Genomic DNA, 23,962 nt, shown 5'->3' on the forward strand with positions numbered 1-23,962 from the left:
TTACGAAAAGTGCCTATTTTTCAATTTTCGAGACGCTGTGACGGGGGCTGACAAGGGGAAATATTTTATGGCTTCTAACGCGGCCAGAATATCATTTCAAATCAAACCAAATCTGTTTTAGTTCTTACCTCGGTAAAGTCTTTCAGTTGACAGAGTTTCAGGCAAAATTATTTTTTACGCGAAATTGAGTGGGTGTTTCTAAGAAAGACGCCCTCTTAAGTAACTCTCTTGCTTTTTCGAGTAGGTGGTTTGGAATAGCACTAATGGCTTGATAAAAATGGAGAAACGATGTCTTTTTAAGATGAAATTTGGATTTAAAGTCCGCAAAAGATAGAACTTTACCCTCAATGTCTAAAAGATCCATGACCGTCTTTAAAATTCCTTTGTTTAGCCATTCATGAAACAAAAAGGGTTTCCCTCCTATTAGTATTTCCTTATTATTAAACATGAATGTTATGACAATTGTAAAGCGATTTGAGTTCTTTAAAATATAAAAGAATGTCCCTGTAAAAACGTGGTATGTCTTTAAAGTCCTCCATCCGATAGTTACACTTCAGTAGAAATTCCAATCCGCCATATTTCCGGAAATAGTAATTCGGTACCGCTTTCCAATTTGGGTCACCATTTTTTGACAGTCTAGGGATCCACGCGAGTCTTAAAGCCTTTATCATTATCTCTATGTCAACCATTCGCAGTCCTCCATTTTCGTGGCCCTGGTAGGTACTAGTTCTTTTAACCTTGTCTCTTATTTTTCCATAAAAATTTAAAAAGACGGCCCTGCACATTTCCTATAATCTCATTTGGTACGTCGATATTCGAAGCAGAGTAAACGAGGGACGATACACCCATTGCCTTAATAATAAGAACTCTTCCAAATAAGGTCAAATCTCGCGATCGCCAAATGTCTAAGTTTGCCTGAAGCTTTTGAATTTTTAGATTAAAATTGTGCTGATTGTTACCGTTACTATCATATGAGAAAAAGATTCCTAAAATTTTCACTGGGTTTTTAGTCCAAGTCAGTCCTAATGGTTTGTCGCTCTCATTGACTAATTTTCCAAGCCACATAGCCTTTGTTTTTTGTTTTTTTTTAATTTAGTCTAAGTCCTGAGATATCCCCAAAGGATGATATGATATCAAGTCCCTTTTTCACTGATGTTAAATCTGCACAGAAAAGGTTAGTGTCATCAGCAAACTGACTCAATTTGATTTCCCTATTCAAAACAGATATACCTAAAACCTCACTGCTTTGACGGATCATATTGGGCATAAGTTCCGCTGTAAGGATAAACAGGTATGGAGAAAGCGGACAGCCTTGTCTAACTCCAGCAGAAGGTTTGATCCAATCTGTTGCAAAGCCATTGTTTACCACTGCAATTTCAATGTCACTATAAAAAACGGTAATCCATCTTCTAAGTCCGTCTCCAAAGTTAAACAACTTTAGAGCATGTTGTATACAGGACCAGTCCAGGGTATCAAAAGCTTTGCGAAAGTCTAGCGACAAAAGAATACCTGGGATATTACATCTCTGCGTTTGTTCCATTATATCACTGATGAGTCTTATATTTTCCCCTATATATCTGTCTTTTACAAATCCTGTTTGATCTGGATGGATAATGTTCGACAATACCGGTTCAATACGTCCAGCAATAGCTTTGGAGGCGATTTTGTAGTCTATATTTAACAGCGTTATTGGTCTCCAATTTTGAAGGTAATTTAGGTCAGAATCATCTTTAGGAATTAAGCTTATAATTCCTCGGCGTTGTGAACCATTAAATAAACGTGCCCTTGCATAAATAAACGTGCCCATACAAAGTGAGTCCGTTATCATGTTGCAATCCTGTCCAGTACTGACTACATAAAAAACCTTGAACTAAGAGAGTGATAAAGGAGCATTGTTACAAGCTTCGTGGGGAGCTTTTTTGTGACTAGAGTGAACATTATTTTAGTAAAGAACTGAAGCATAATGTGCAAAAGGCTAGAAAGCGTAGAAAACGTTTATGCAATGAATTTTGAAAGATATCATGGTGGGTTTAGATTTTCTTGAATGGTTTGCAGCCTTCTGAATTTTTTCTAAAGAGGGACTGAACTGAAGAATTTGAGCTAATTCTAGCTAGCCAATTAGAAAGCTTGACTGAATACTTGAAACAACGGCCGGCTGAATTATATTTAAAGAGACTATGTCACGGATTTTACCAGATTTTTGAAGACCAAAAATTTATATTTGTGTCGCATGAAACCTAGAAATAATAATAGTGTGTGTGTGGATGGCGCGGATGGAAACGGATTGCAATTTGAAAACGTTAGGCAAACGTTTTCAAATTGTTTCCGCCCGTCTTCAAAAAATCTATATTTGTAGCCTTAGCTCGATTTCTATCCGCAAATAAAGATTATATCTTCCGTTAGATGTTCAAAGATATTGGTTTTTTATGGGTTTAGTTGCCTTACACTAATTTCAGAACAGTTTAGACCAAAAATCTGCGAAATCTTCGTGACATAGTCCCTTTAATAATAATATAGCGGACAACGCTCGCGCAAGGACTGTTATCATATTCAGAGCACGTTTGGCCGGGCATTAATAATGATCGCTTAAATCACCATTTTTGGCGTGGAAAAAGATAAATACTTGATGTTATTTAATTTGTGATAGAACTACAAATATTAAACAAAAAAACTAATTTTATAGTCTGTGCGCCCGTTTTCGAGCGAGGTTAATTCAGCTACGCCTCTTTGGAATTTTAGAACAAAGCTCGAGCTAGTAAATTCAATTCATAGCCAGTCGCACCAAATTCATAAGGCAAAATCATTCCGAAAGTTAACTTTTTTTTTTACTCCGAAATACTGAAGACACTTTAGATACTCAGCGTTCAGGTTGTGCTTTTCCTTCATCCCTTCGTCTGCTTTTTCTATGAGTCAGAAAATGCGATATTTCCTTGTTCCCAATAAAATATTTGCGCGAGCAAAAATCAAAAATTAATCCCCAAAAATCACAGATATCTGTGGTGAAACGTAAGTTAAAGTAATATGAACGATGACCTAGGACAAGTTCATTTCGAGCGGCATGAAAACAAGATCGATCATTATTTTTTCGCTGCCATCTTATTCAATTTGAAAATTTGTGTTGTGGTCCTCTCAGTTGCTTTCTCGGGAAAGAAAACACAAAAAAATATGAAAATACAAGCTACTTCGCGGTAGTAGCTAAGACTGAAAGATTCTTATTTTCTTCGTTCTTCTTTTTTTGACTAACCTGGTATGATCCGAGAATCGCTTTTTTCGTGATTTTGGTTTTTCAGGCTCGTTCACTGGTCCCTTCGAGCTGCTTGCACCGTTTTTGTAAACTTGACGCTTGTTGGATTTGCCACTTTCCATTTTTTCTTGATACTTCGTTTAATAAAAGGAATGTGAACTACAGTGACTACATCCTCTTCAACTAGAACCAGTAGATCGATTTAGTTGTGTTAAGTGAATTGCTGCTATGACTACATGTACGTCAATGGAAAATAACAGGCTTTGAGTTGCCGAGGAATGACGTCGTTATTATGTAAATGGTCAGTGTGTGTCAAAACAACGTCACACCATCACGTGATGTTTGTCAACTTCGTAAGACTAAGAGAAAAGACTCTGGGCACGAGGTTGGATGATAAGAAAAATTCTTTGTAAAGAAAATGGTTCACTGACGAAGGTACCATTTAAGTCATATCTGTTGGAAAGACAGCTGCTTTCCTTCGCCAATGATTATTTGTGCATAAAGCTTGATTTGTAAGGTAAAAAAGGTAACACGTCTTCATACCTCATAAATCTTGATCAAATGAAGCTAGATGAGGTCTTTCGATGCCATACATGGTCATCGAGCGATCGTACCGACAAACGACACATCCATATGAGCCAGCAGCAGCAACAAGAACAACACATGCGCTTGGGTAAAGGGTACTTCCGGCTCTTTACTGTTAGGTTTTTCAATTCCTTGCCATCAAATTTGCTTTCAACTCATATAGGCAGTTCATAATGGCACGGGATATAGTGTGGTATATTTTGATACAACGTTGGATTAGGTCAAATAGAAAGCACTCAAACTCATAAGCCCTCATCATATGGCTACTGCTATAACATCAAAGGAGCTAAGCATGTAGAAGCTAGCTTATCATTTTCCTTTTTGGTTTATTTTCCTTTCAGGACCATGGACAGTAAAACTAGGTTAAAAAATATAATTTTTAAGCAATGTACCCTAAAAACAACTTGAAACCACCTTAAACTTGACTGCCTAGCTTTAGAATATGTTTGAGCTTTGATGTGGACGGTGTATGAAACAACTCTTTTCAGGACTCTAAAATAGCCACCTGAATTAGTATACTACCAAATCCCTGATCAACCTTCTCTACCCCCACCCCCTCCCCCTCCCCTACTTCCGGCTTAGAGGATCGAGCGTACGGACAAAGGCAAAGATTAGTGCTGTTCCACGAGATTTTAAAAATAGCTTAAGCTTTTTTACAAGGGCCATCCTTCTTGATACAAACTTCTTGGTAGCCGGTTTAAAATGTTGCTATGGAAACCGTTTCAAAAGGTCTATGATGACAGATCCAAGATGGAAGATTGTTTTCTTTTTGTTGGTTTGATTTTCCATATAATCACAAATTTTTGACTGTAGCAGTCGGCAGCTGTGAAAGTCTCGCACATCACAATTATCCGCCGTCTAGCTCTTGTACCTATGATTGCTACGAAAGTAGGCATCAGTTCCCTGCGGCTCGAAAGGAAAAATAATTAGTCCTTAAGAAAAAAAACAGCAGTGACTAGGCATGATAAAACAACGACGGTTGTTAAAAACTTGACGTACGTATGCTACGCAACATTTATCTTCAAAAGTGACCGTTGAAATGAAATAACGAATAACAACATGCTTTTAACAACATGCTTTGTTTAATTATGCTTCACACTGCGGTTTGTGCTTCTTCTTAAGCTTATTTTACCGAAGAACAAGCTTGTTTAAAAAATAATTAATATTAGCTCTGTGAAATTTTGCTAGGAAAATATTACATCCCAGTCAAAAATGTGTCTCTTGGATCAGGAGAAAAATGATTTTGCTATAATTATTGTTATCTGCTCGAGTTTAATTTGTATAGCTGATCATAAGTGACTAACTGATTCATTACTCAGTTGTTGTTTTAATTATAAATCGAGTTCAGTTGTAGCGACTTCGACTGATGTACTGCAGCTACTTGCGACAATTTTCTTTGACATTTACACAATTCTTATTTTCCATATTTTTTTGCTGTCGCTTGATGTGAACTGATATACATCTACAGCACGAATCATCTTTACCTTCAAATTTGACAGAGCCAATATTGCCATCGACTAACAAAGTGACGCGGCCACAAATAACAAAAACAGGAAGACGAAGAACATCGTATTACAATATTTTCAGGCTAGAATCGTCTAGAAAATAGACGAACTGAATCTCGGCCCAAAAACACAAAGGAGCGTCTGTGCTGCATATTTTTATTCAAGCAATTAAACTTGTTTTTAATTACACCTTGGATTTGCGACTTTCTGTGGTTCAACCAAAACTTTCTCGTGTCACAGTCTTCTTATGACATAAATTGCGTTTTTTAGATAGGATCCTACTTAGAATACTGAGCATGTAAGATAATTTTCCCTGAGCTCGTGGCAATTCAAAGTACAGTGCTGTCGAGTAGACATGAGGCGCGAATAACGAATATGTGCAAATTATCATAGTGCCCACAATTTTCAGAGCTAAAATTAAAAGTGAGTTAAGACAGCTGTCGCCATCATCAGTTTCTTCTTCCTGTACTCGTGGAGAATAGAGCGGCTTATAAAGACAGCTGTAAGGTGCCATAAAAACTATTGTTCATTACCACAAGTTTGTCGCTCGAAATTAATAATAATGATATGCAATTTTCTACAATTATTTCTTATTAAAAAATACCGACTGGTTTCTTATATAGATAATTCAATTTGAAGAATGAGGAAAAAAAATGCTCGAATTGCCTGAATTGTGATTTTGTTAGTTAACACTCTTAAGCTTAGCATGTAGAGTGGGTAGAATAGTCGTGAAACTGTACACCTTTCCATTGCATATTGTTTGTTTAATTTGACAGTTTCTTGATGAAGAGAATTAGTTTCATCATTCAAATAAGTCAAAAATGAAGGAATTTTATTTAAAGACATAGTCCTATATTAATTTTTTCTTTAAACAAGCAAGTGATTTCTATAGCGGAACACGGTTTTAGTTACAAAATGAAAGTCTTCTAAATGCATGTCTAAATTCTCTAATCCTAGCTGCATAGACGAAAGGATTCCAGGCCGCGCTACTGAAAGCCAAAAATATTCCCCATAACCAATGGCGGTACACCCGAGCTTTGTCACAATAATCTCTGGTCGCCAAGTCAATACAAGAGAAGACAACGTTTGGAAAAAATGTAATAAAAAATATACCGATGACTATCGCTGCTGTCCATGTTGTTTTCCTATTCCGAAGAATTTCGGCTGCTTCAGATGGATTTAAGGAGCAGATCTTCGCTTTCTGTTCATTAACCGACCGAAATATATGAACGTAACAGTAAATAATGATAGCAAAGGGCAGAACGAATGTCAAAACAAGACACACGATCCATAATATGGAGGCATTATTAAGACTGTTCACGAACAGCGTCGAACTAGCGAATGCCAAAGACGCGATCCAAATAGCGAAGACTACTTGCCAACTGCGTCTTTTGGTCACAATTTGTCTATACCGGATAGCGAGCATAACAGCAATGAGTCTGTCGATGCTAATTGCGCAGAGAGTAAATGTTGATGTTACTAAACTTTGAATCCAAAGAAAGTTCTCCATTTTGTACACGACGTTTGACCCGAACCACAAGTTCCTTACAGTCAATACGATGTAAGTTGGGTAAACCAACAGACCAACCAGTGCATCTGAAGTTGCCAGAGATGCGATAAAGATGTTAGAAGCTCTTAACCTCAGGGAACGCACTTTGTAAATGGATAACAAAATTATCGAGTTTCCGCCGAGAGCAATCATACTGGAGACAACATTAAGAAAGATAAATATTATACGCCAGGCGTGTGATAAATTAGGAGAACACGAGTTGTCTTTTTCATTATCCACGTTGACTTCCGCCATCGGGATAACCATAGTTTAGGGAAGGAACCGCGCTAAGAATAATTTTCGGTTTCCTTGTTCTTGCTAAAAACAACCTGCTCTTAAGGAAACCAAAATTAACTTTCTATATAAGGTAATATTATTCGCTTTATCGTTCAAGCCCTGTCATTTACTTATGCTAATTTTGTAGACTGGTGTTAATGGCATTGGGAAAAGAAAGGCTATATGTTTACAAATCACCCCGGCTAGCCGGCGAATCTAACGCTACCAAAACACCTGCCAGAAAGGAACAAAAACGCTGACTTATGTTTGCCGCAAGAGTTGAACATTCGAGTTCCTGTGTACCTTCATGGGGCCTTATTCAATACAACATTTTCAACACAAACATTTTCAACAAAATAGTATTAATAAATATTACTGTAAAGATAACAGTTTTCATTTAATTTCGTAATGTTCTCGATAATCTCCTCTAAGCTATATTCTCTTACTTCTTGAATAATTAAACGTAGGCAGTATTTTAACGAGAAGAGGAAACTTAAGTTTCTCCTTAAAGTTCATTTTGGAAGGAGAGCCTTTGGTTGGCGATAATTTAGGGGAATTCGAAATGAACTAAACCTAATGTGTGAAAAGAGTGCCAGTGAATTTATATGTGCATTTGACGGAAGATGAACGAAAATAAAAGAGGAAGTCATCTTACTTGTAAACTAAGATAAAATTCTAAATTCAGCCAATGAAAGAAAGTATTCTTCACTATGCCTAGCATGTTGCAGGCATTCGGCTTGCATTGCACATAAAGGCGACTGAAAAAAAGTGGAAAGGGACAGTTCGCCTTCGTTTCTGGAAACTCGCCATTTTTGGCGAAGTTTATCAACTTATTAAACGCCTAGAAGAGTCTACGCCGAGTCCGTAACTGCAAGCACTAGTTTTCATTTTGACGTGTATGTCAAATGGAAGAAAACTATTTTCAGGCACTTTTAAATGTAGTTGTTCAAAAAAAATCTCCCAGGAAACGTTATAAATTTGATTCTTCAGTTGTCCGGCAAAAAAAGGATCGATTATTTCCTTAGTGATTATCGCTTAATTCAACCTTAAAACCGACACAATCGCTTTTAAACTTTTATCACGTCTGGAATTTCGATTTTGTGACATTTGATAAGCGCAAAGACACGGACCAATACTGGCAATCCGAATAATTTATCTCCGAAGCAAAATTATGCCCTGTATCGAGATGAAAATTTGCATAAAGTTAATGGTCTTGACATCGGCCTCTTGTGAAAAGAACTTGACAAGATCAATAATTGTTATTTTACAATTTCGATGACATCACGTACAAGAAGTAGACCAATCGCTGGAGCTTTTGACTGAATATCCTGTTTTTTTTTTTGTGAATTAACAATGATTGTCAGGTTCAGGTTAGGTTTTAATAATATTGAGACAGGTGCATGCATCAGTTCTGGGCCTAGTTTGCTAGTTTAATGTGAAAACGTAAAGAAAAAAACAACACAAAACCAGTATTTTACCCCGAAATAAAGAACAACAAGAGGAAAAAGCTACTTAACTGAATGATAAGGTGATGTAACTAAGTGATTATTTGATTAAAAATGAATGTTAGTTTAAAAGAATTGTCCATCATACGCGTATAAACGAAAACAAACACCATTTGCAGCCTAATCAGGCTGAATTTCTGGTGATTTAAATTCCACACTAGTGCGGTGCCTGTTAATGATAGACGATTTTACGGAGTCAAAGCAAAATATTCTGAATTTCGAAATGTTTCGACGTTTATTTCCAGTCGTCGATCGTGCGTTATTTAAAATGTTTTACTCCGAATTCTTCAAAACTGAAATCAGTATGATAATAGTTATAACGGTATACAGAGCAGGATTTTTTTTCGGTAAAACAAAATGAATGTAAAAAAACTCATAAATGGAAGTCAACACTGAAACGTATTTACGAAAAGTGCTGATGGAACATGTATTTTTTAGCGTGAAATTATCTTGAATTGTATTACTAAATTTCGAAATCTTTCATTGCGAAGGTAGCCAAAATCGCATTTCTCCTTTCCTGATAATGACACTGTAAGGCAAGCAGGTGGCTCGTAAGCATATAAAGAAAATCTTCAACTAGTTAAATGAACTGTGCCACGGATTTTACCCAAATTTAGACATAAGAGTATGGGCACAAAATTGAGTGAAATATATATATAAAAAAAACATAAAAAACGAAGGAGTATTTCAATAACACAGAAAACACAAAAGAAGCTACGGATGGACAAAATCGAAGAAGATTATAACAGGTTGCGATATGGGTTTCTGAAAAAAACTGTTAGGCTGAACAGTTTTCAAAGTTAATCTCGTTTGCTTGTAGCTTTCAATTAATACCCGGGAGACAGTTGTTTGCATATGAAGCTGTGGTTTTGTCATTTTTTGATCAACAGAAGTAATTTCTTCGCTGGCATTAAGTCTTGTAGCGAGTATTTGGCAAAACTTAATCCATTTAGTAAAACAGAGTAAACTATGCCGTGTCACGGGTCCCTTTAGGCCTAAATTGCCTTGTAGTACTACTAAATTCTCAGAAATAACACTGAATAAAATACATGGTCCGGTAATAACAATGTCTTGAAAATGAAAAGCTTTGCTCAGGTTTAGCAAGCGTTACAGCCAATTAAAAACAAAAAAACAAAAAACGTTACAGCGTTACAAACGAGCAAAGCCTTTAATTACGCAGTTTATTAATTATCGTGCTTTTCAGACCTGGCAGATCTCTACTCGTGCATATGAACATTAGCGCATGGCATCAGCAAATCCTGACTACCTGGACTATCAAGTCGTGTACATCCTCAGTTGCTCATTCCAAAGGGGATCCGGGATGACAGAGTACGCAAAACACAGAATAAGGTATAAAAGAGCAAACAATGATTAGGAATTTGCAGTTTCTCTGTAGAGAGGTCAAAGCATTTCTTTAATAACGGAGATTACTTTTGTTACAGCGCACGTTTGTTGGGTTGATTGTAAAATAGATTGTGTTTCAATAACTGATGATATCAGCGTTACGGAAATGCTGCACTTTTCAGGGGGATCAGATGCACTCTTTTCTCCTGCGGATTGTCACATGTGCATACAAATCAATGGTGTGACATGGAGCGTTTGGCTCAGTCTCGGTTTGTTTACACAGTACAGAACAGCAAAGGAAGTAAAATGGTGGAATTTTTGCACGCTCTCAGTCTGGGGAACAAGGGCCACTTGATGGCGACATCACTTCTCCGAGAAGTGACTGAGCCCGCAGTTTTCATCCCAGAAGTTGCAAAGCAACATGACGTATTTACACGCGCGACAGCTTTCGCGGAGTACTCTGAGCGCTCGCTCTAGTTTTTGATTAGATGAAATAATTCGGAAATTCTTCGAGTGCTTCAAAGGAGATTTGCCAAAACTGAAACTTATGCCCCGACTGTACTATGCGCCACTAACATCGGCTATCTCAACAGATAAAATGTTAAAACTCAACTGAACGACTTTCATAATTTAATTTACCCATTTAGCGACAATTAATTCTTATTTTCCAACTGTCCACCCACCGTGTTTGTTCACCTCCCTGACCCCGCTTGAGCAAACGTTTGATTACCAAAGGTATCTCCTTCAAGAGGAGGGATATTAAGAGACGATTAAATCAACCCGTAAGAGCCTGGGTTACCCTTCCAGGGCAAACGATTGTTTTCTAAGGGGCTTTAGAGACAAAGTTAATTCAGTTGGAGTCAAGAGACCTCACGAGTTTTGTAAGAAGCAAGTAAAGAAAGCCACGAAAAACATATTGGCGGAAATTATATGTATTTAAAATATGCAGCAAAACTCCGATAAATACCGTAGCAAATTAAACAGGCGATGGAATTTATGAGCCCTTTTATTTGATACAGTATCAGTCAAACCCGGGGGGGGGGGGGTACTCAAAAAAGTTTTATACGGGGAGGCTCCGCCCCAAGTTCTAACCCCTTATCCTTTTATATACCATTTTTGACAGAAATTGTACCCCTTTCGTATACCTTTAACTGAAAAAAGGTACCCCTTTCATATACCTAAGAGTATGGCGTGGACTTAAAATAGGACGTGTTCTTGTCATTTTTATGTAGCGCTTAATAAATTATAATAAAACAGCCATAAATTGCTTCTGTTCGAAATATTTTAATTAAAGGCCCTTCTAAATAGCCAAATGACAGATTTCCATACCCTTTCATATACTTAAACTCGTAAAATCCCTACCCTTATATATACCTGAAGCCTGAAAAAGGTACCCCTTTCGGGCGGAGCCTCCCCGTATAGGCCATTATAGGGAGTACCCCCCCGGGCAGTCAAATGATACAGTTGATAAGTGCGTGCCGTAGATCTTTAGAGCCACTTTATGATTCCGTTTCGAACTTCTCGTTTTTCAGATAATAAAAGTAATTTATTAATCAGTAATAATTCGAGAGGCAGATAAACAGTAAGAGCCTTACTGGATAGACTGGCATTTGGTATCATCTGTTCGTGCGAATGAATACGTTGTTCAAATGTATCACGTCTATCATATGTTAAAACAAGAATAAAAAATAATTGTTTTTACATCGTTACCCTGAAGCCTTGTACGAGCACTTAACTAGCATTTGAGGATTAACTCGATATGTTTCAGATGTTCGATTCCAAGGAATCAATTATTTCTATGTCACACAGGAGTGGGATTTAGAGCTTTGCATAATAGAGTCAGCAACCTCTCATTCGAGCAAACGTCTGGTAATAAACCAAGTTTCAAGAGATAGGAAGCATGACACTCTGAAACTTATCAGTCAAGTATGACATGGATTCATTGTTTTTTTTTATTATTATTATTATTATTATTATTATTATTATTATTATTATTATTATTATTATTCTGCTTGTTTAAACAAACCGAACGTAATTGGTTGAAAACGTATTCATTCTTCTTCTTCTTCTTCTTCTTCTTCTTCCTCATTGTAAGATGTCATCACTTTTGTGATAGAAAGATAAACAAATCGTGCCACGGTGCACTCTTAAAAACAAAGTGAGAGCATAACTGCGTTCAACTGAAGTCAAACATCTTGCAATAAACGGCACGCAATGCGTGCAGAAGCGATGACGTTTCTAAATGGGATTTTTAAAAGTAAAGATGTTAAAGGACGGGTATAGTTCTCATAGCTTCTGCTTGTAGCTTCTAATATTGCTTATTTCGGCATAACAATGTGGAAAGTATATGAATGTTGTAATGTATAAAAGCGAGGAGTGAGTGTCAATGTGTTTAAAAAAATGCACAGTATCTTAACCCTTAATATGCTGAAATTACTCTAAAAAACACGTCTTTTTAACCGCTACATTGATTTTTTGGCGCTACGGCGCTAAATTTCTCTTAACCTTTCTAGAAATGCACTTTCTGACACTGCAGTAAGTTTTTGATGAACTTTCCATGTAAAAATGTACAATATTTTACTTTGGCGCATGCGCATAAGCCAACATTTTTTTATTTGTTTGCTTAAACCGTTCCGAATTTTGTCCTTGCTACTTTCCTTTTCGTTTAGCCTGTCACTTTTAATATTTTCACTTGTGACCTTTTTTGACAGAGCCCTGTTCCGCTGCGTTGCGCGACATTATCTTTGATCGCAAGAAAAAATCTATACTAAGGTCTAACGCATGCTGTGCAATAAATTCGAAATGAAGCCCTTCTTCATTATGTGGGACACCACTTACGCACGGCTAAGAAAGAACCACCATTTAGCATCAGAACTGACCTTTAACGGTCAAATATGCGAAAAATAGCCTTATCAACAAACACAACTTAAGCACGGATCGAAACAACATTAACACAATTGGTCCAGTTAAACGAGCCAGTTAGAAAGCAGACTTTTCGATCCTGCAGTCAAGTACAAAAACGGCAAATAGAATGATTCCAAATCATTCGATGAGACTTTAACATAGTAGCAACTGATGAGGTCCACTGAAGGACCGAAACTCGAGTCTTGCTTAAGATAAAACATTTGCCAGGAGACATCGTTGCAGCATCCTAGAAACTTCAAATGCAGTAATCAAACTGCCATAGAATTTATTTGTTGGATCCAAGTAACGCAACAAGACAGTTAAAAATAGTGGAGGTAAAGTTTAGCCCCATACAAGAACTCAAATCACAACCACTTAAACTAAGGGGAGCTAAACATTAACTCAAAGAAACCATCGCTCTCAATGCCTAGAGACTGTAGTAGCCATAAAAATACTTGGATCTTAGATCCTCGAAACCGTGGAATAACGAAACGTTATCCTGCAGGCTAACCGCCACTTCAAACAAGATGATGGTTAGAGACACACTGATCTGATAAACATTATAGACCTGGGGTCGATCCAGGGGTGGTTCGGGTGGTTCGGTCGAACCCCCTAAACTGAAAGAAATAAACATTCTAACACGAGCGGTTTCTGACAAAAAAAAAACATAAGTGAACGTAACACAATGCCAGTCTAAAATTTGTTTTATATTAGCGCTTCCTTCCATTGATGCGAGCACAAATGTATACATTGCTGTAGTCTCCTAGATGTATATGTCAGATATCCCAAGCCCACAGCAGTAATATTTTATTTTACTTTTACTTTTATTTTTACATTTCCCTTTGTTGCCTCGACAAAGGTTACGTTATATTGTCGCGTTACATCTGATAAACAACATACGATACACGCGAGCAAGCTTAAGGTCAAACGGGATGTCGCTCTCAGCGGCCCTTTGTGGTCCTGTTTATCAAAAGAATTTAGAAATTTCTGTCTTCTAAATCTACTTAAACTAATCAAATATAATTAGTCTCTTTCGGTTTTACACTGTAGTGTTCGTTTCTAACTGCACGGGAATATTTTTCTTTTGTGTTCTACGCGGCGATTTCTTGTTAAGTTAACTTGATTTCTGTCCGGGGGGGTGGGGGGGGGGGGCGTACTCCCATTTATGGGCTATACAGGTATGTGCCGCTCAACAGTGTATGCTTTTTTGCCTCCCTGACTCTGGAACAGGGTATAGAATTCAGCCTTTCTATCTGGAACAGGGTCGATTTTCCCCAGAATCCTGATTAAGCATGATCAAGCATAGCTCAGTACGAAACTCCGCTCCCCGTACAAAATTTTGGGGAGTAACCCCCGGGATTTTTGTTCGTCGGTGCGAAACAGACAAAAAGAACCGGTCGGTCGATGACATAAAGCGATGACATTATCACTTACAAGTCATCGCTTAAAAAGGATATTGGAATTTCTATTTGCGGCTGGAAAATATTTACCACCAGTGGTTTTCAATCGAAGAAAACAGTATTCAGTAAAAAAAGAATTGAGACGTTTAAATTATATTTATGCATGATTGCCAAGTTACCTTTAACCTCTTTTGAGCAAACATGGATTTTTTTTCAAGCAAATTCCTCAAAGGATATTTTACGAAACATGTCGGTATGAATTTCCTCGATTTAAATTGTACTTTAATGCGCACCATGCTTTTTCAGGAACGAACAATAAATCTCTCACTAAGTGTTGTTTCAAGCACTTTGAGGAAAGGATGTTACTTGCGTTTTGTCTTCCATGATTGTTACTTGATACATGCAGTGAGCTTATTTTTCTTCCTCGTTCCAATGAATCAATCCAAAAATGCGATGATCCATACTTCCTGGTTGTTTTTGCAAATGCGTGGCACAAAAACTCACTAGCAGACTGTCGGATCGAAAACTTCATCAAAAATCACTTGAAAAATCCTAGTTTTATCGGTTTGTAGAAAGGGGAGCTTTATAGAAGAAAGCCTGTGTGAAGGCAGTCTAGAAAGCTGCAGTAGTATGCTATTGTTTATCCTTTTTACCATCTTAAAATACTTGAAATGTCAACTGACTAAGTATTTCATTGGATTTATGTTTCAAGCAAACAACTCAAAACGTTGCACGAATCACCTCAGTGTGAATTGTACTTAAAAATTTACGCCTTACCTTTGTATTGAGCAAATCTCTCATTAAGCCGTTTCAAACAATAAACAGAAAGCATGTTACTTGCACTTTGTTTTGCTTGATTGTTACTTAATATAACCACTGAGCTTATATTTCTTCCTCATTCCAAGGAATCAATTCAAGGTGTATGATCCATACTTCCTGGTTATTTTTGTAAATGCGTCCCATAAAATTTATCAACAAACAGTCGTATTTAAAAGTGCACTATAAACATTATTTCCAAAATCCCAATTGTATCGTCTTGTAGAAAGGAAAGCTTTTGAAAAGAACGTCTGTGTGAAGGCAGTCTGGGAAGCTGCAGTAGTCTATTAGCCAGTAAAGTTGGAACAGGAGCAAATTAAATATGTATTGTTTATTTTAACTTAGTATTTAGTTGCAAGGAGCTGACACGATTTAAATATCACATGGATTCATTACCCCTTAACCTCTTTTAAGCAAATGTAGTATCGATTGATATCTTCCTCATTCCGATGCCACCGTATAAAAGAAAGGTGCAAGCATTTTAACGACTATTCCAAATTGGACTGTCGTGAGCGATAGAAGTTCCAACGGAGTTGCAGCATCCAAGGAAGAATGGGAGCAAAGCAGATATTCATTCTCTTTGCTTTCCAGCTGCTTTCGCTGCAAATTGATTTCTCGAGCGGTGAGTCTTCATTTAATTTCTTGAAACTAAGTGAGAGTGTAGCAAATGTTTTTTTTTTAATTTCTGTGGAGTTTGTTTAGCAGGAAGTCGTCTTAACTTTTCTCGGAACTTGTTTCACTCGATGTGAACAGGAAATCTTTAGATTGTGATGAAATACCGTGTTGCCACTAAGGGCATTAACTTTTATTAAGTTTTATAAAACCTTATCACAGCTTCGGGTTTTTTTTTTTTATCGCTTTCTTTTTCGTAGCTCGAAAAAGAATACAAATGGAGCTAATGATTTACGTAAAACAATCAGATAAAGGAATCCAGTACATGTGAAAACTGTAAATTCACGATCTTTTTGCGAGATTTGTAAAAAAAAGGCGAGTAGAACCTCTCCGAGACTTGTAAAAGGTTCCTGTCATATATATGTCGAGTGTTGTTCTTGCAAAGTCAAACATTTATTTTTTTCCTATGACTGATCTAAGTCGTCTAAAACTCTGTTGCCAGAAAACCTCAAAACCAAGCTACAAGTCGATGTTATTGTCTTGTTTATGGGTCTGATAGACATGAGAGGCAATCGTTTTCCAGGGCGAGCGAAGCACCCAGTTTTAAGGCCACCTGGAAAAAACTTGCATTGAAAATTATAAAGAAATCGCTCGAAAAGGCTTCTACGGCATAGGGTCGGTTTCAAAAAGTTGCATTTAACCCTTGTGTTAATCCACTGACATTTAATCTTTCAGCCATTGTCTTTCAAGCTGGAAAGACCAACATTACTGACACATCCCAAAATAACCACGGTTGTCAGTCCGTCTCTTTCAAAACACAGTTCCAGGGCTCGAGCGACGTCAGAGTGATTGTCACTCTTAGCCATGGCAACACCTACGTCAAAATCCACGACCCAGCAGCATTGTGGGTAAAGTCAGTTTCCACAACAGGATTTGATGTCTGTGTGCGAGAGGCAGGGAGTGGGTCAGGGGGTACATCTGTCATTAATTGGCTTGCATTTCAAGGATCCCATCAAGGCATCCAATCTGGCATCGTGGATTTCGATGAGTGGACTACGAGGACCCAGTGCAAGCGAGTATCGATCAGCAATCTGAGTAATGTAAGTTATCGTGATTTTTGTTTTTTTCATTTTTCTCATACGCGGCCGAAATGGCTTCATGCTTGAGCAATATTTTATTTTATAATTGGTAACGCAAGTTTTCAAAAGAACATATCTGCTAATTTTGGTTGGTCACTGAGACAAGAGCTCACTTACAAATGTCTTCCTACACTAATGATGGTTATTGTCCTTTCTAATTATAAATGTGGGATCTACATTCGGCCAAACCGTTTGCAGTTGGATTAGCCTTTCAAACTACAAGGAGTTTAAGTTTACTTTAAGCAATTGTTTTGAATTTAAGTCATGACCAATCATTTTATGCTTTGAACTACCAATATATAAGTCATGAGAAGAGAAATTGTATTTGGACAGAGATCGTTGACCCCAGAGCGAAGATATTGTTCTTATTATGTATTCATTTTTTTATTATTATTTCCTTCCGGGAACAGAAGTCTTTGAATGTTTCTAAGCTTGTCATTTATTTTAATTTTTAGGGGTTCAAGTTAAAGCCACAAGTTTTTATCACCCTTCAGCATAAGCACACAGACCGGCCATTTGATTCCATGAACCTTTGGCTTGAAGACGTGGGAAAGAACGAGTTTCACGTGTGCATGAGAGAGTTAATGACCTATGATGGAATTCATTCGGACCTAAAAGTGGTGAGTTGATGTATCATTTTAAGCCATGACAACCGAATGGCGAAAGATGCGTTATGGCACTTAGACGAACAGTAGTGCCCGGATCAGTGACACATTTCTAATTTCTCCTTGCAAAGTTGTTGACGAGAATTAATGAAGGAACTCATCAAAACCATTTCTAAATCATTTAATTCCGGTAAAATAATACGATATGGTTTTTCCGCAAGGAAAGGATAGGCGCGAAAACGCGTTTTACCGTAACGACAGGACTGTCAAGTCAAGATACCGCGTGGCAGCGCTGGCCGTTTTAGTTGTCAGCTGACCATCATGTAAAATGACGATACAAACGTTGAAATTCAAACGAGACTTCGCTTCTGATGTCCTGTTTCATTATCGTTGTGAAAAGGCTGACCGGAAATTCAATGCATTTGATAAAGACTATGTATTTCAAGCTTGAAACTGAAACAACTGACAATAATGAAAATAGCAGACAAAAAAGCAGAACTGCAATACAGCGGCGACTGACTCGCCCATTTGTCTCAGATTATACGTTTGTTTGCTTTTGTTTTTTTTTTTTGCAAAGCCTTGTCGCATCTTTTGTCTTTTGTAATCTCATTGTTTTCTATCATTTTTTGTGTTTGTTTTTCTGACCTCACCAGCATTGGTTTGCATATGACGATCTTCCCTCCTACTGGAACTTTACTGAACGAGGAAAGATAAATTTCGCTGGATATGGAGCTCCACTGCGAGAAAACAACTATGCCTTTTGCCAGGTAAAAAAATAGGTCACCAAGGGTGACATGAGTCTAATGCCGTATGGCATAGTGATACAGATTGCGCGGTTTTCGTAAGCCGGTTAAAATTGGTTAGAGGTTTGTGTTCGGGAGTTTAATTTAAAATGCTTATAGCAAGCTAGGGGCATCGTGGATGATTATGGATGAAAACGAAACAGTCATAAATGTTATATGCTTCACAAAATTTAAAGTATGAACAGGAGTTGATGTTACTTCTTCCGTATTGTCCGTAAAAGCAGAAACGATTAAACATTTGGACAAGATTGCGTGACGATTTACAAAAAGCATGTTCATTACAACAAGGGTTGAAGAACTTCACATCGTTTTCTTTCAGATTTTTCACCATTTTGATGATGACTCTTGAAACAGATTTTGCAATAAAAGCACTTGAAATAGTGACTGTTACTCCATTGTACTGTAAGCACTTAGTGACAGATTTTCCTAAAAACGGGTGTAAATGCTCACGTCAATATAATGATGACCTTTTGAACGCTGGAAACTAGGCAATTATTATCGAGCTACCATACACAGGAGCGAAGACTGTTTATCATGATGTACAAATTTCGCGAATCATCACTTCCATATCAATGTAACCATTTTATGATTTTTCTAGCTGTAAGAAGAACTTAAGATCTCTGAGAGTCGTAAAAGCATGAAATTCGATTTCAGTGTATGGCAAAGGCCGGGAGAGTGTAATACTGCAAAGCGGCCAAACAAACGCATTTTGATTTAGTCGCGTAACTTGATTTACATTTATCCATGTACATCTTTTATTTTTGAAGGTTTTTGTTTGCACTGTAAAGAAAAAATTGGTCAAAATTCGAATGACTTAAATACAAAATACGAGGTAAAGTTTTCTATTTTTTAAAACAAAATAAATATTTGGTCGCATTGTGTAAATAAACGCGAGTCGCCGTCGAAATATTTTTTCTCAAAGACAAAAAGCAAGACGAAAACACAAGTGCTTAACTGAACTGAAAACGAAGATTTATTTTCACAGAAAGCTTACAAATGTCTTAACTGGAAAATTATTTCGTCCTGTTCAAGTGTTGAATAATCGTGACTTGAGAAAGAACTTTTAATTATGCGTGGGAACACGTGTCGCTGATTGGCTGTTTTTAATTGAAACTAATCGTGCGTGTCCGTACGGAGTCCGTTCTTGCAGCTAATCATTGTTTTCTACATTACAGCGAACGATTATCGATCCCGAACCATTCCCTTGGGATTGCTAACAGCTTTTTTCATATAACAAAGAGTCTAATGCGCATGCGCAAAGCGCACGCAAGCATTAGACTCAAAAAACGGATGTTCTGGGATAGCTTCTAACCAATGCATACACACATCACACGAGTTCGCTAAGAAAGCCCTTTAGACATCCGGAATTATTCAAATGTCTTCAACATTTCTTCAAAATTGTTAAGACGGCTACTGAGACATGTTTTGAGGAGCCTGAATCATTATCGTAATACTCGATCTGATGACTTTGCAATAGTTTTTTAATTGTCTGCATTAGTTTTTTTTATCAGAACAGCACAAGATTTTAAAAAGTTAAAAATGGTTTGGTACTGATAACGAATTTGCTCTCATGATATATCATTTCTTGAAAACTACGCCAAGAAGTCTAACAAGATGTTATTTTTACCCAATGTAGGATTTGAACTTTGAAAATCCATTCTACAAGGCGCCCGTTATCCTGATATCTGCTAGCCATGACAACTCGACCAATACACTGTGGGATAACTCAGACGGTCGCTACAGCAACGCTTTGAATGTCTGGATGGAGGTAAATGACCACAAAAGCCGTTGTTGTTGTTGCTGATGCTGTTTTGAAAATAATTTTTCATTGTACTGAAGAGTAAAACCCGCTTAACCAAGTAGCGAAATGTGATGCCTTTTTATTTCTTGGGGCCTTTGATGAAACGCATTCGCTCATTCTGACATTCATACCTCATGCTACAGAACTATATGTACCAAAGCCAGTTAGTTATTTCACCCTCCTAAAATCCTATTGTATTCTCTCACTGCAATATCAAAGATTGCAGCCATGAACCAAAACATCAGTGTGAAAGCAACTAAAATAGTCGATGTAATACAGAGAGAGAAAAATAAGGTTTTAGGAGGGTCAATATTTATAATAGGAAATTACTTCGGTTAAAAGCATTATTGGGTATATTGCAGGCTTCTGCCTGCTGCCAGCTGCCTGCAATATACCCAATAATGCTGTGAGCATAATGGAAATAATTTAATAGAGCCTCGCCAAACTGTTGAGCTTTATGATTACCCAGAAATATCACAACTTTGACTTATTCCTTTATGCTCCTGGTGGAGCATAGGGCGCCAACAATGCTTCGCCAACGAACACTTTTTACTGCCGCCTTCTCTGCTGCGTTCCAGCTGATGTTAGCTTTCTTTAACTCCTCCTCATTTGATCTTCTCCAGGTCTTAGCAGGTCTTCCCACCTTTCTTTTACCCTGCAGATTCCACTTTAAGGCCTGCTTGGTGGTGTCAGTGCCTGGTTTTCTTAGTGTGTGGCCTATCTAAGCCCATTTCCTTCTTGCTATCTCAGTTGGTATGTGCTTTTGTCCTGTCCTGCTCAAAAGTTCTTTGTTACGGATCTTTTTGGCCAGTGAATCTTGAGATCATCTTTCTGAGACACTTGTTGACAAAGCTTTGTATATTATTTCATACAGCTTGTTTCAATTTCCAGGTCTCTGATCACAACTTTGAAATACTAGTTAATTCATTTACGAGTATTTTGTACTGAGGTAAAACTTCATTTTAAAGTGATCAATTTCCTCAAAACTTTAATTATCGGGGGATCTTTTATTAATCTTGCAGGAGATCACTCGATCATCTTTTAAAGTCTGTGTTAAGGACACTCAGGGAATTAGCAGAAATCACGACCCAATAACAGTGGAGTATGCTGTCGTAGGAGGTGATTAGTGCGCAGTGTTTAGAGAGCGACACTAGCTTTTGCATTGTTTTTACTAGTGACAGAGGGATGCCTTTAGTTTTACTATCAAAAGTTAGCTGTAGTCTAGGCCCATTTTGCTTCTTCTCGGCTCTTTGTTTAGGTAGTAAATTACATTCAACGTTAAGATTACCCTCTTTCTGGCTTGGCTAAAAAGCTATGTTTTATCAGACTATTATTCACCACGTTTGCTTTTTCATTTGTCTAATAAAAGTGTATTTTTTTCAACATATATTTTATTACTACTAGAACTTGACCCGTGCATTAACATTACCTGTGAGTACTTTGCCGTCTGCAAGGCATTCGACACATTTGACGCTCGCTGTGTCTGCGAAGAAAACTGCCCTTCCTACGAGGAACAAGTGTGCTCATCCAACTCAACCACCTTCAAAAACAAGTGCGTTTTTGAACTGGAAATGTGCAGGCTGAAGAGCAACCACACTCTGTATCATCCGGGAAGTTGTACTGGTGAGAAGTAAATTTCAGTTACTTTCATTTTTGCTACCTGTTTGATTGACAACGTGAAAAAAACTGCTTAGCCCAAACTCGACAACTACGCCAGCAGCACGGCAAGAGGGCGCGGAGTTATCACGCTATCTGTTTAAAAGTGCATTGTATTCAAATGGATATTGTTATAAAATCGAGATTCTTAAATGGTTGTATAAGCAAAACCGAGTTTAGTAATTATGCATTATCTGTAGCTAATGACTTTTTGTTGGCATCTTAGGTTTTCCTGTTAGAAGAGGACGAATTTCTTTAAAACGTGATGTACCCTCGGCTGAGACAGCCTGCAAGAAGGTGATTTTCCCGCCGTTTTCGTTCTATCCAGACAAAGAAGTGCACGTACAGATCACGACCAATCACTGGAACTCGACCAGGAGGAATTATGTGCACGAGGCTACTGTCTCCTGGGTGGAAAATGTAAACTATCGAAATTTTAAGGTAACACTTAATGTTTTTATTTACGTAATTTTTGTTTATTAAACGTTGCATTTATGTTGAGGGAATTATAAGTTGAGAAGAATTATATATACTGAGATTCATTGGTTTCACCTCGGCCTCCATTTGTTTCAGGGGATTAAAAATAAATCATGTCCTAAATTCGGGTGCATTGAATTATAACTGATCAACTATTTCCTCTTTTCTATAATATTACAACCAATAGGCTACTTTCTTGCCTTGCAAGAACAAACAGCGTTGGTGTGCTGTTTCACGCCACCGCAAATGACGTCTTGCCTGTACACAGAAGGTGATTTTCGGCAACATCAATCGTAAAAGCGTTAATACACTTGTATTTTTACACATTGTTTTTATTATTTTTTACATTCCCTTTTCCCCAGACACCTTCAGCATGGTTTCACTAACATTACCTACAATCTCATCCACTTCATAAGCAGTCCATAACCAGTTTTAGTGTCTCAATTTAAACAAGGAATTGATCTCTTTTTTTTTTTTTCAAGGTTTGCGTGACAGCAGCGGGAAGAAACGACCGCAGTTTTAGGGAGTTTTCGAGCGTCGATTGGGTGGCTTACCAGGGTGCACCTGATGGTGGGGTGGCGGGTAAAACTCGCATTCCTCAATGGTGGACTGGAACAAAATGCCAGGAAATCACATTACCTAACGTGAGTTGCGCATCACTACTTTATACCACGTACTCGACAAAATGTTAATTTAAATTTCGTTGCTGTTGGAAAACACACAAGCAAGGCCTTCCTTTGTTCCCTTTCCCTGAATTTCGATTATTATTATTATTATTATTATTATTATTATTATAATTATTATTATTATTATTATTATTATTATTATTATTATAATTATTATTATTATTATTATTATTATTATCATTATTATTTTTTAATATATAATACTTATTATTATATATTATTATTATCTTTCTTTGTTTTTCTTTTTTTCTAGTAACGTCTACAATAAGGGAGAGCTTTTGAAAATAACACTTGTTTACTAATTTCATTATAGCTATGATGAGATTTCTACGTTAGCTTCCGTTACGCGATCGTAATCTGGCATATATAATAAATTTTAGTCTTTTTTGGAGAGGTCGAGGTCATCACGATTTGGTTAAGATGTTATTCAATAACATCTTAACCAAATCGTGACGACGAGTAATAGGTATACATTGTTTACCTTTGGCTATACTATTTGTATGTATGTTCCCTTACCCAATTACAGCGTTCATCAAATGCGACCCTTTCTTTCCATCCCTCCCTTCAACAGTCACCTGCTAACTAGTGATACTGTTAAACAGGGTAAATTTTCCGTTACGCCTACCATTCTGGCAACAGCAGATCACGTGACTTCAGCTTACAAGCACGACGCTGCCAGTCTGTGGATAGAAAACGCCACCAGTTCTAACTTCTACATTTGTCTCCGTGAGTTACAAAACTACGATGGCTTTCATGAAGAGATTTTTGTGGTATGTGAAATTTTATATTACGTTTTGCGTACGCTTACAATTTTAAAACTCCATTTGAAAGAACGGTGTGGTTACATGGCCGCAATGCAATTGATCACTAAATCACAAAACGTTTGGTCATGCATGCAAGCCTCATACAACTATTTTTTGCATTGTTGGCTTCATTTGAAGCCTGCGCAGGGTAAAGTTGACGCAATACATTTTAAATTTAGAGTTCGCATAGCTTGTCTTGACTTTTCAGATGGAGAAATTTTTTAGATTAAAATGCAGTCTCAGCTAAGACGG

General features: G+C 37.3%; 2 protein-coding genes across 2 annotated transcripts in view; one reads left to right on the forward strand and one right to left on the reverse strand.

Annotated features, from left to right (window-relative positions):
* Positions 1 to 5,866: 5,866 nt before the first annotated feature.
* On the reverse strand, positions 5,867 to 7,218 carry LOC144654774 (histamine H2 receptor-like). The gene has a single exon (XM_078515000.1). The coding sequence runs from the start codon at positions 7,148 to 7,150 to the stop codon at positions 6,239 to 6,241; it is 912 nt and encodes a 303-aa protein (XP_078371126.1). The 5' UTR covers positions 7,151 to 7,218; the 3' UTR covers positions 5,867 to 6,238.
* Positions 7,219 to 15,631: 8,413 nt separating this feature from the next.
* LOC144655643 (uncharacterized) overlaps positions 15,632 to 23,962 on the forward strand; it is a 17,079-nt gene continuing 8,748 nt past the window's right edge. The window contains exons 1-10 of the mRNA XM_078515932.1: positions 15,632 to 15,750; positions 16,476 to 16,840; positions 17,335 to 17,499; positions 18,138 to 18,251; positions 19,924 to 20,055; positions 21,111 to 21,207; positions 21,493 to 21,711; positions 21,971 to 22,185; positions 22,704 to 22,865; positions 23,510 to 23,677. Of these exons, the coding sequence (XP_078372058.1) occupies positions 15,681 to 15,750; positions 16,476 to 16,840; positions 17,335 to 17,499; positions 18,138 to 18,251; positions 19,924 to 20,055; positions 21,111 to 21,207; positions 21,493 to 21,711; positions 21,971 to 22,185; positions 22,704 to 22,865; positions 23,510 to 23,677 (1,707 nt within the window). The 5' untranslated portion in view covers positions 15,632 to 15,680. The remainder of the gene's footprint in view (positions 15,751 to 16,475; positions 16,841 to 17,334; positions 17,500 to 18,137; positions 18,252 to 19,923; positions 20,056 to 21,110; positions 21,208 to 21,492; positions 21,712 to 21,970; positions 22,186 to 22,703; positions 22,866 to 23,509; positions 23,678 to 23,962) is intronic.

This window comes from Oculina patagonica, chromosome 5, assembly GCF_052425735.1.
Source record: "Oculina patagonica isolate OP01 chromosome 5, crgOcupat, whole genome shotgun sequence".
Classification (NCBI taxonomy): domain Eukaryota; kingdom Metazoa; phylum Cnidaria; class Anthozoa; order Scleractinia; family Oculinidae; genus Oculina; species Oculina patagonica.

What these genes read in the sequence shown, in the direction of transcription:
- LOC144654774 (XM_078515000.1), bottom strand. Translation starts at nt 7,150, where the DNA reads ATGGTTATCCCGATGGCGGAAGTCAACGTGGATAATGAAAAAGACAAC.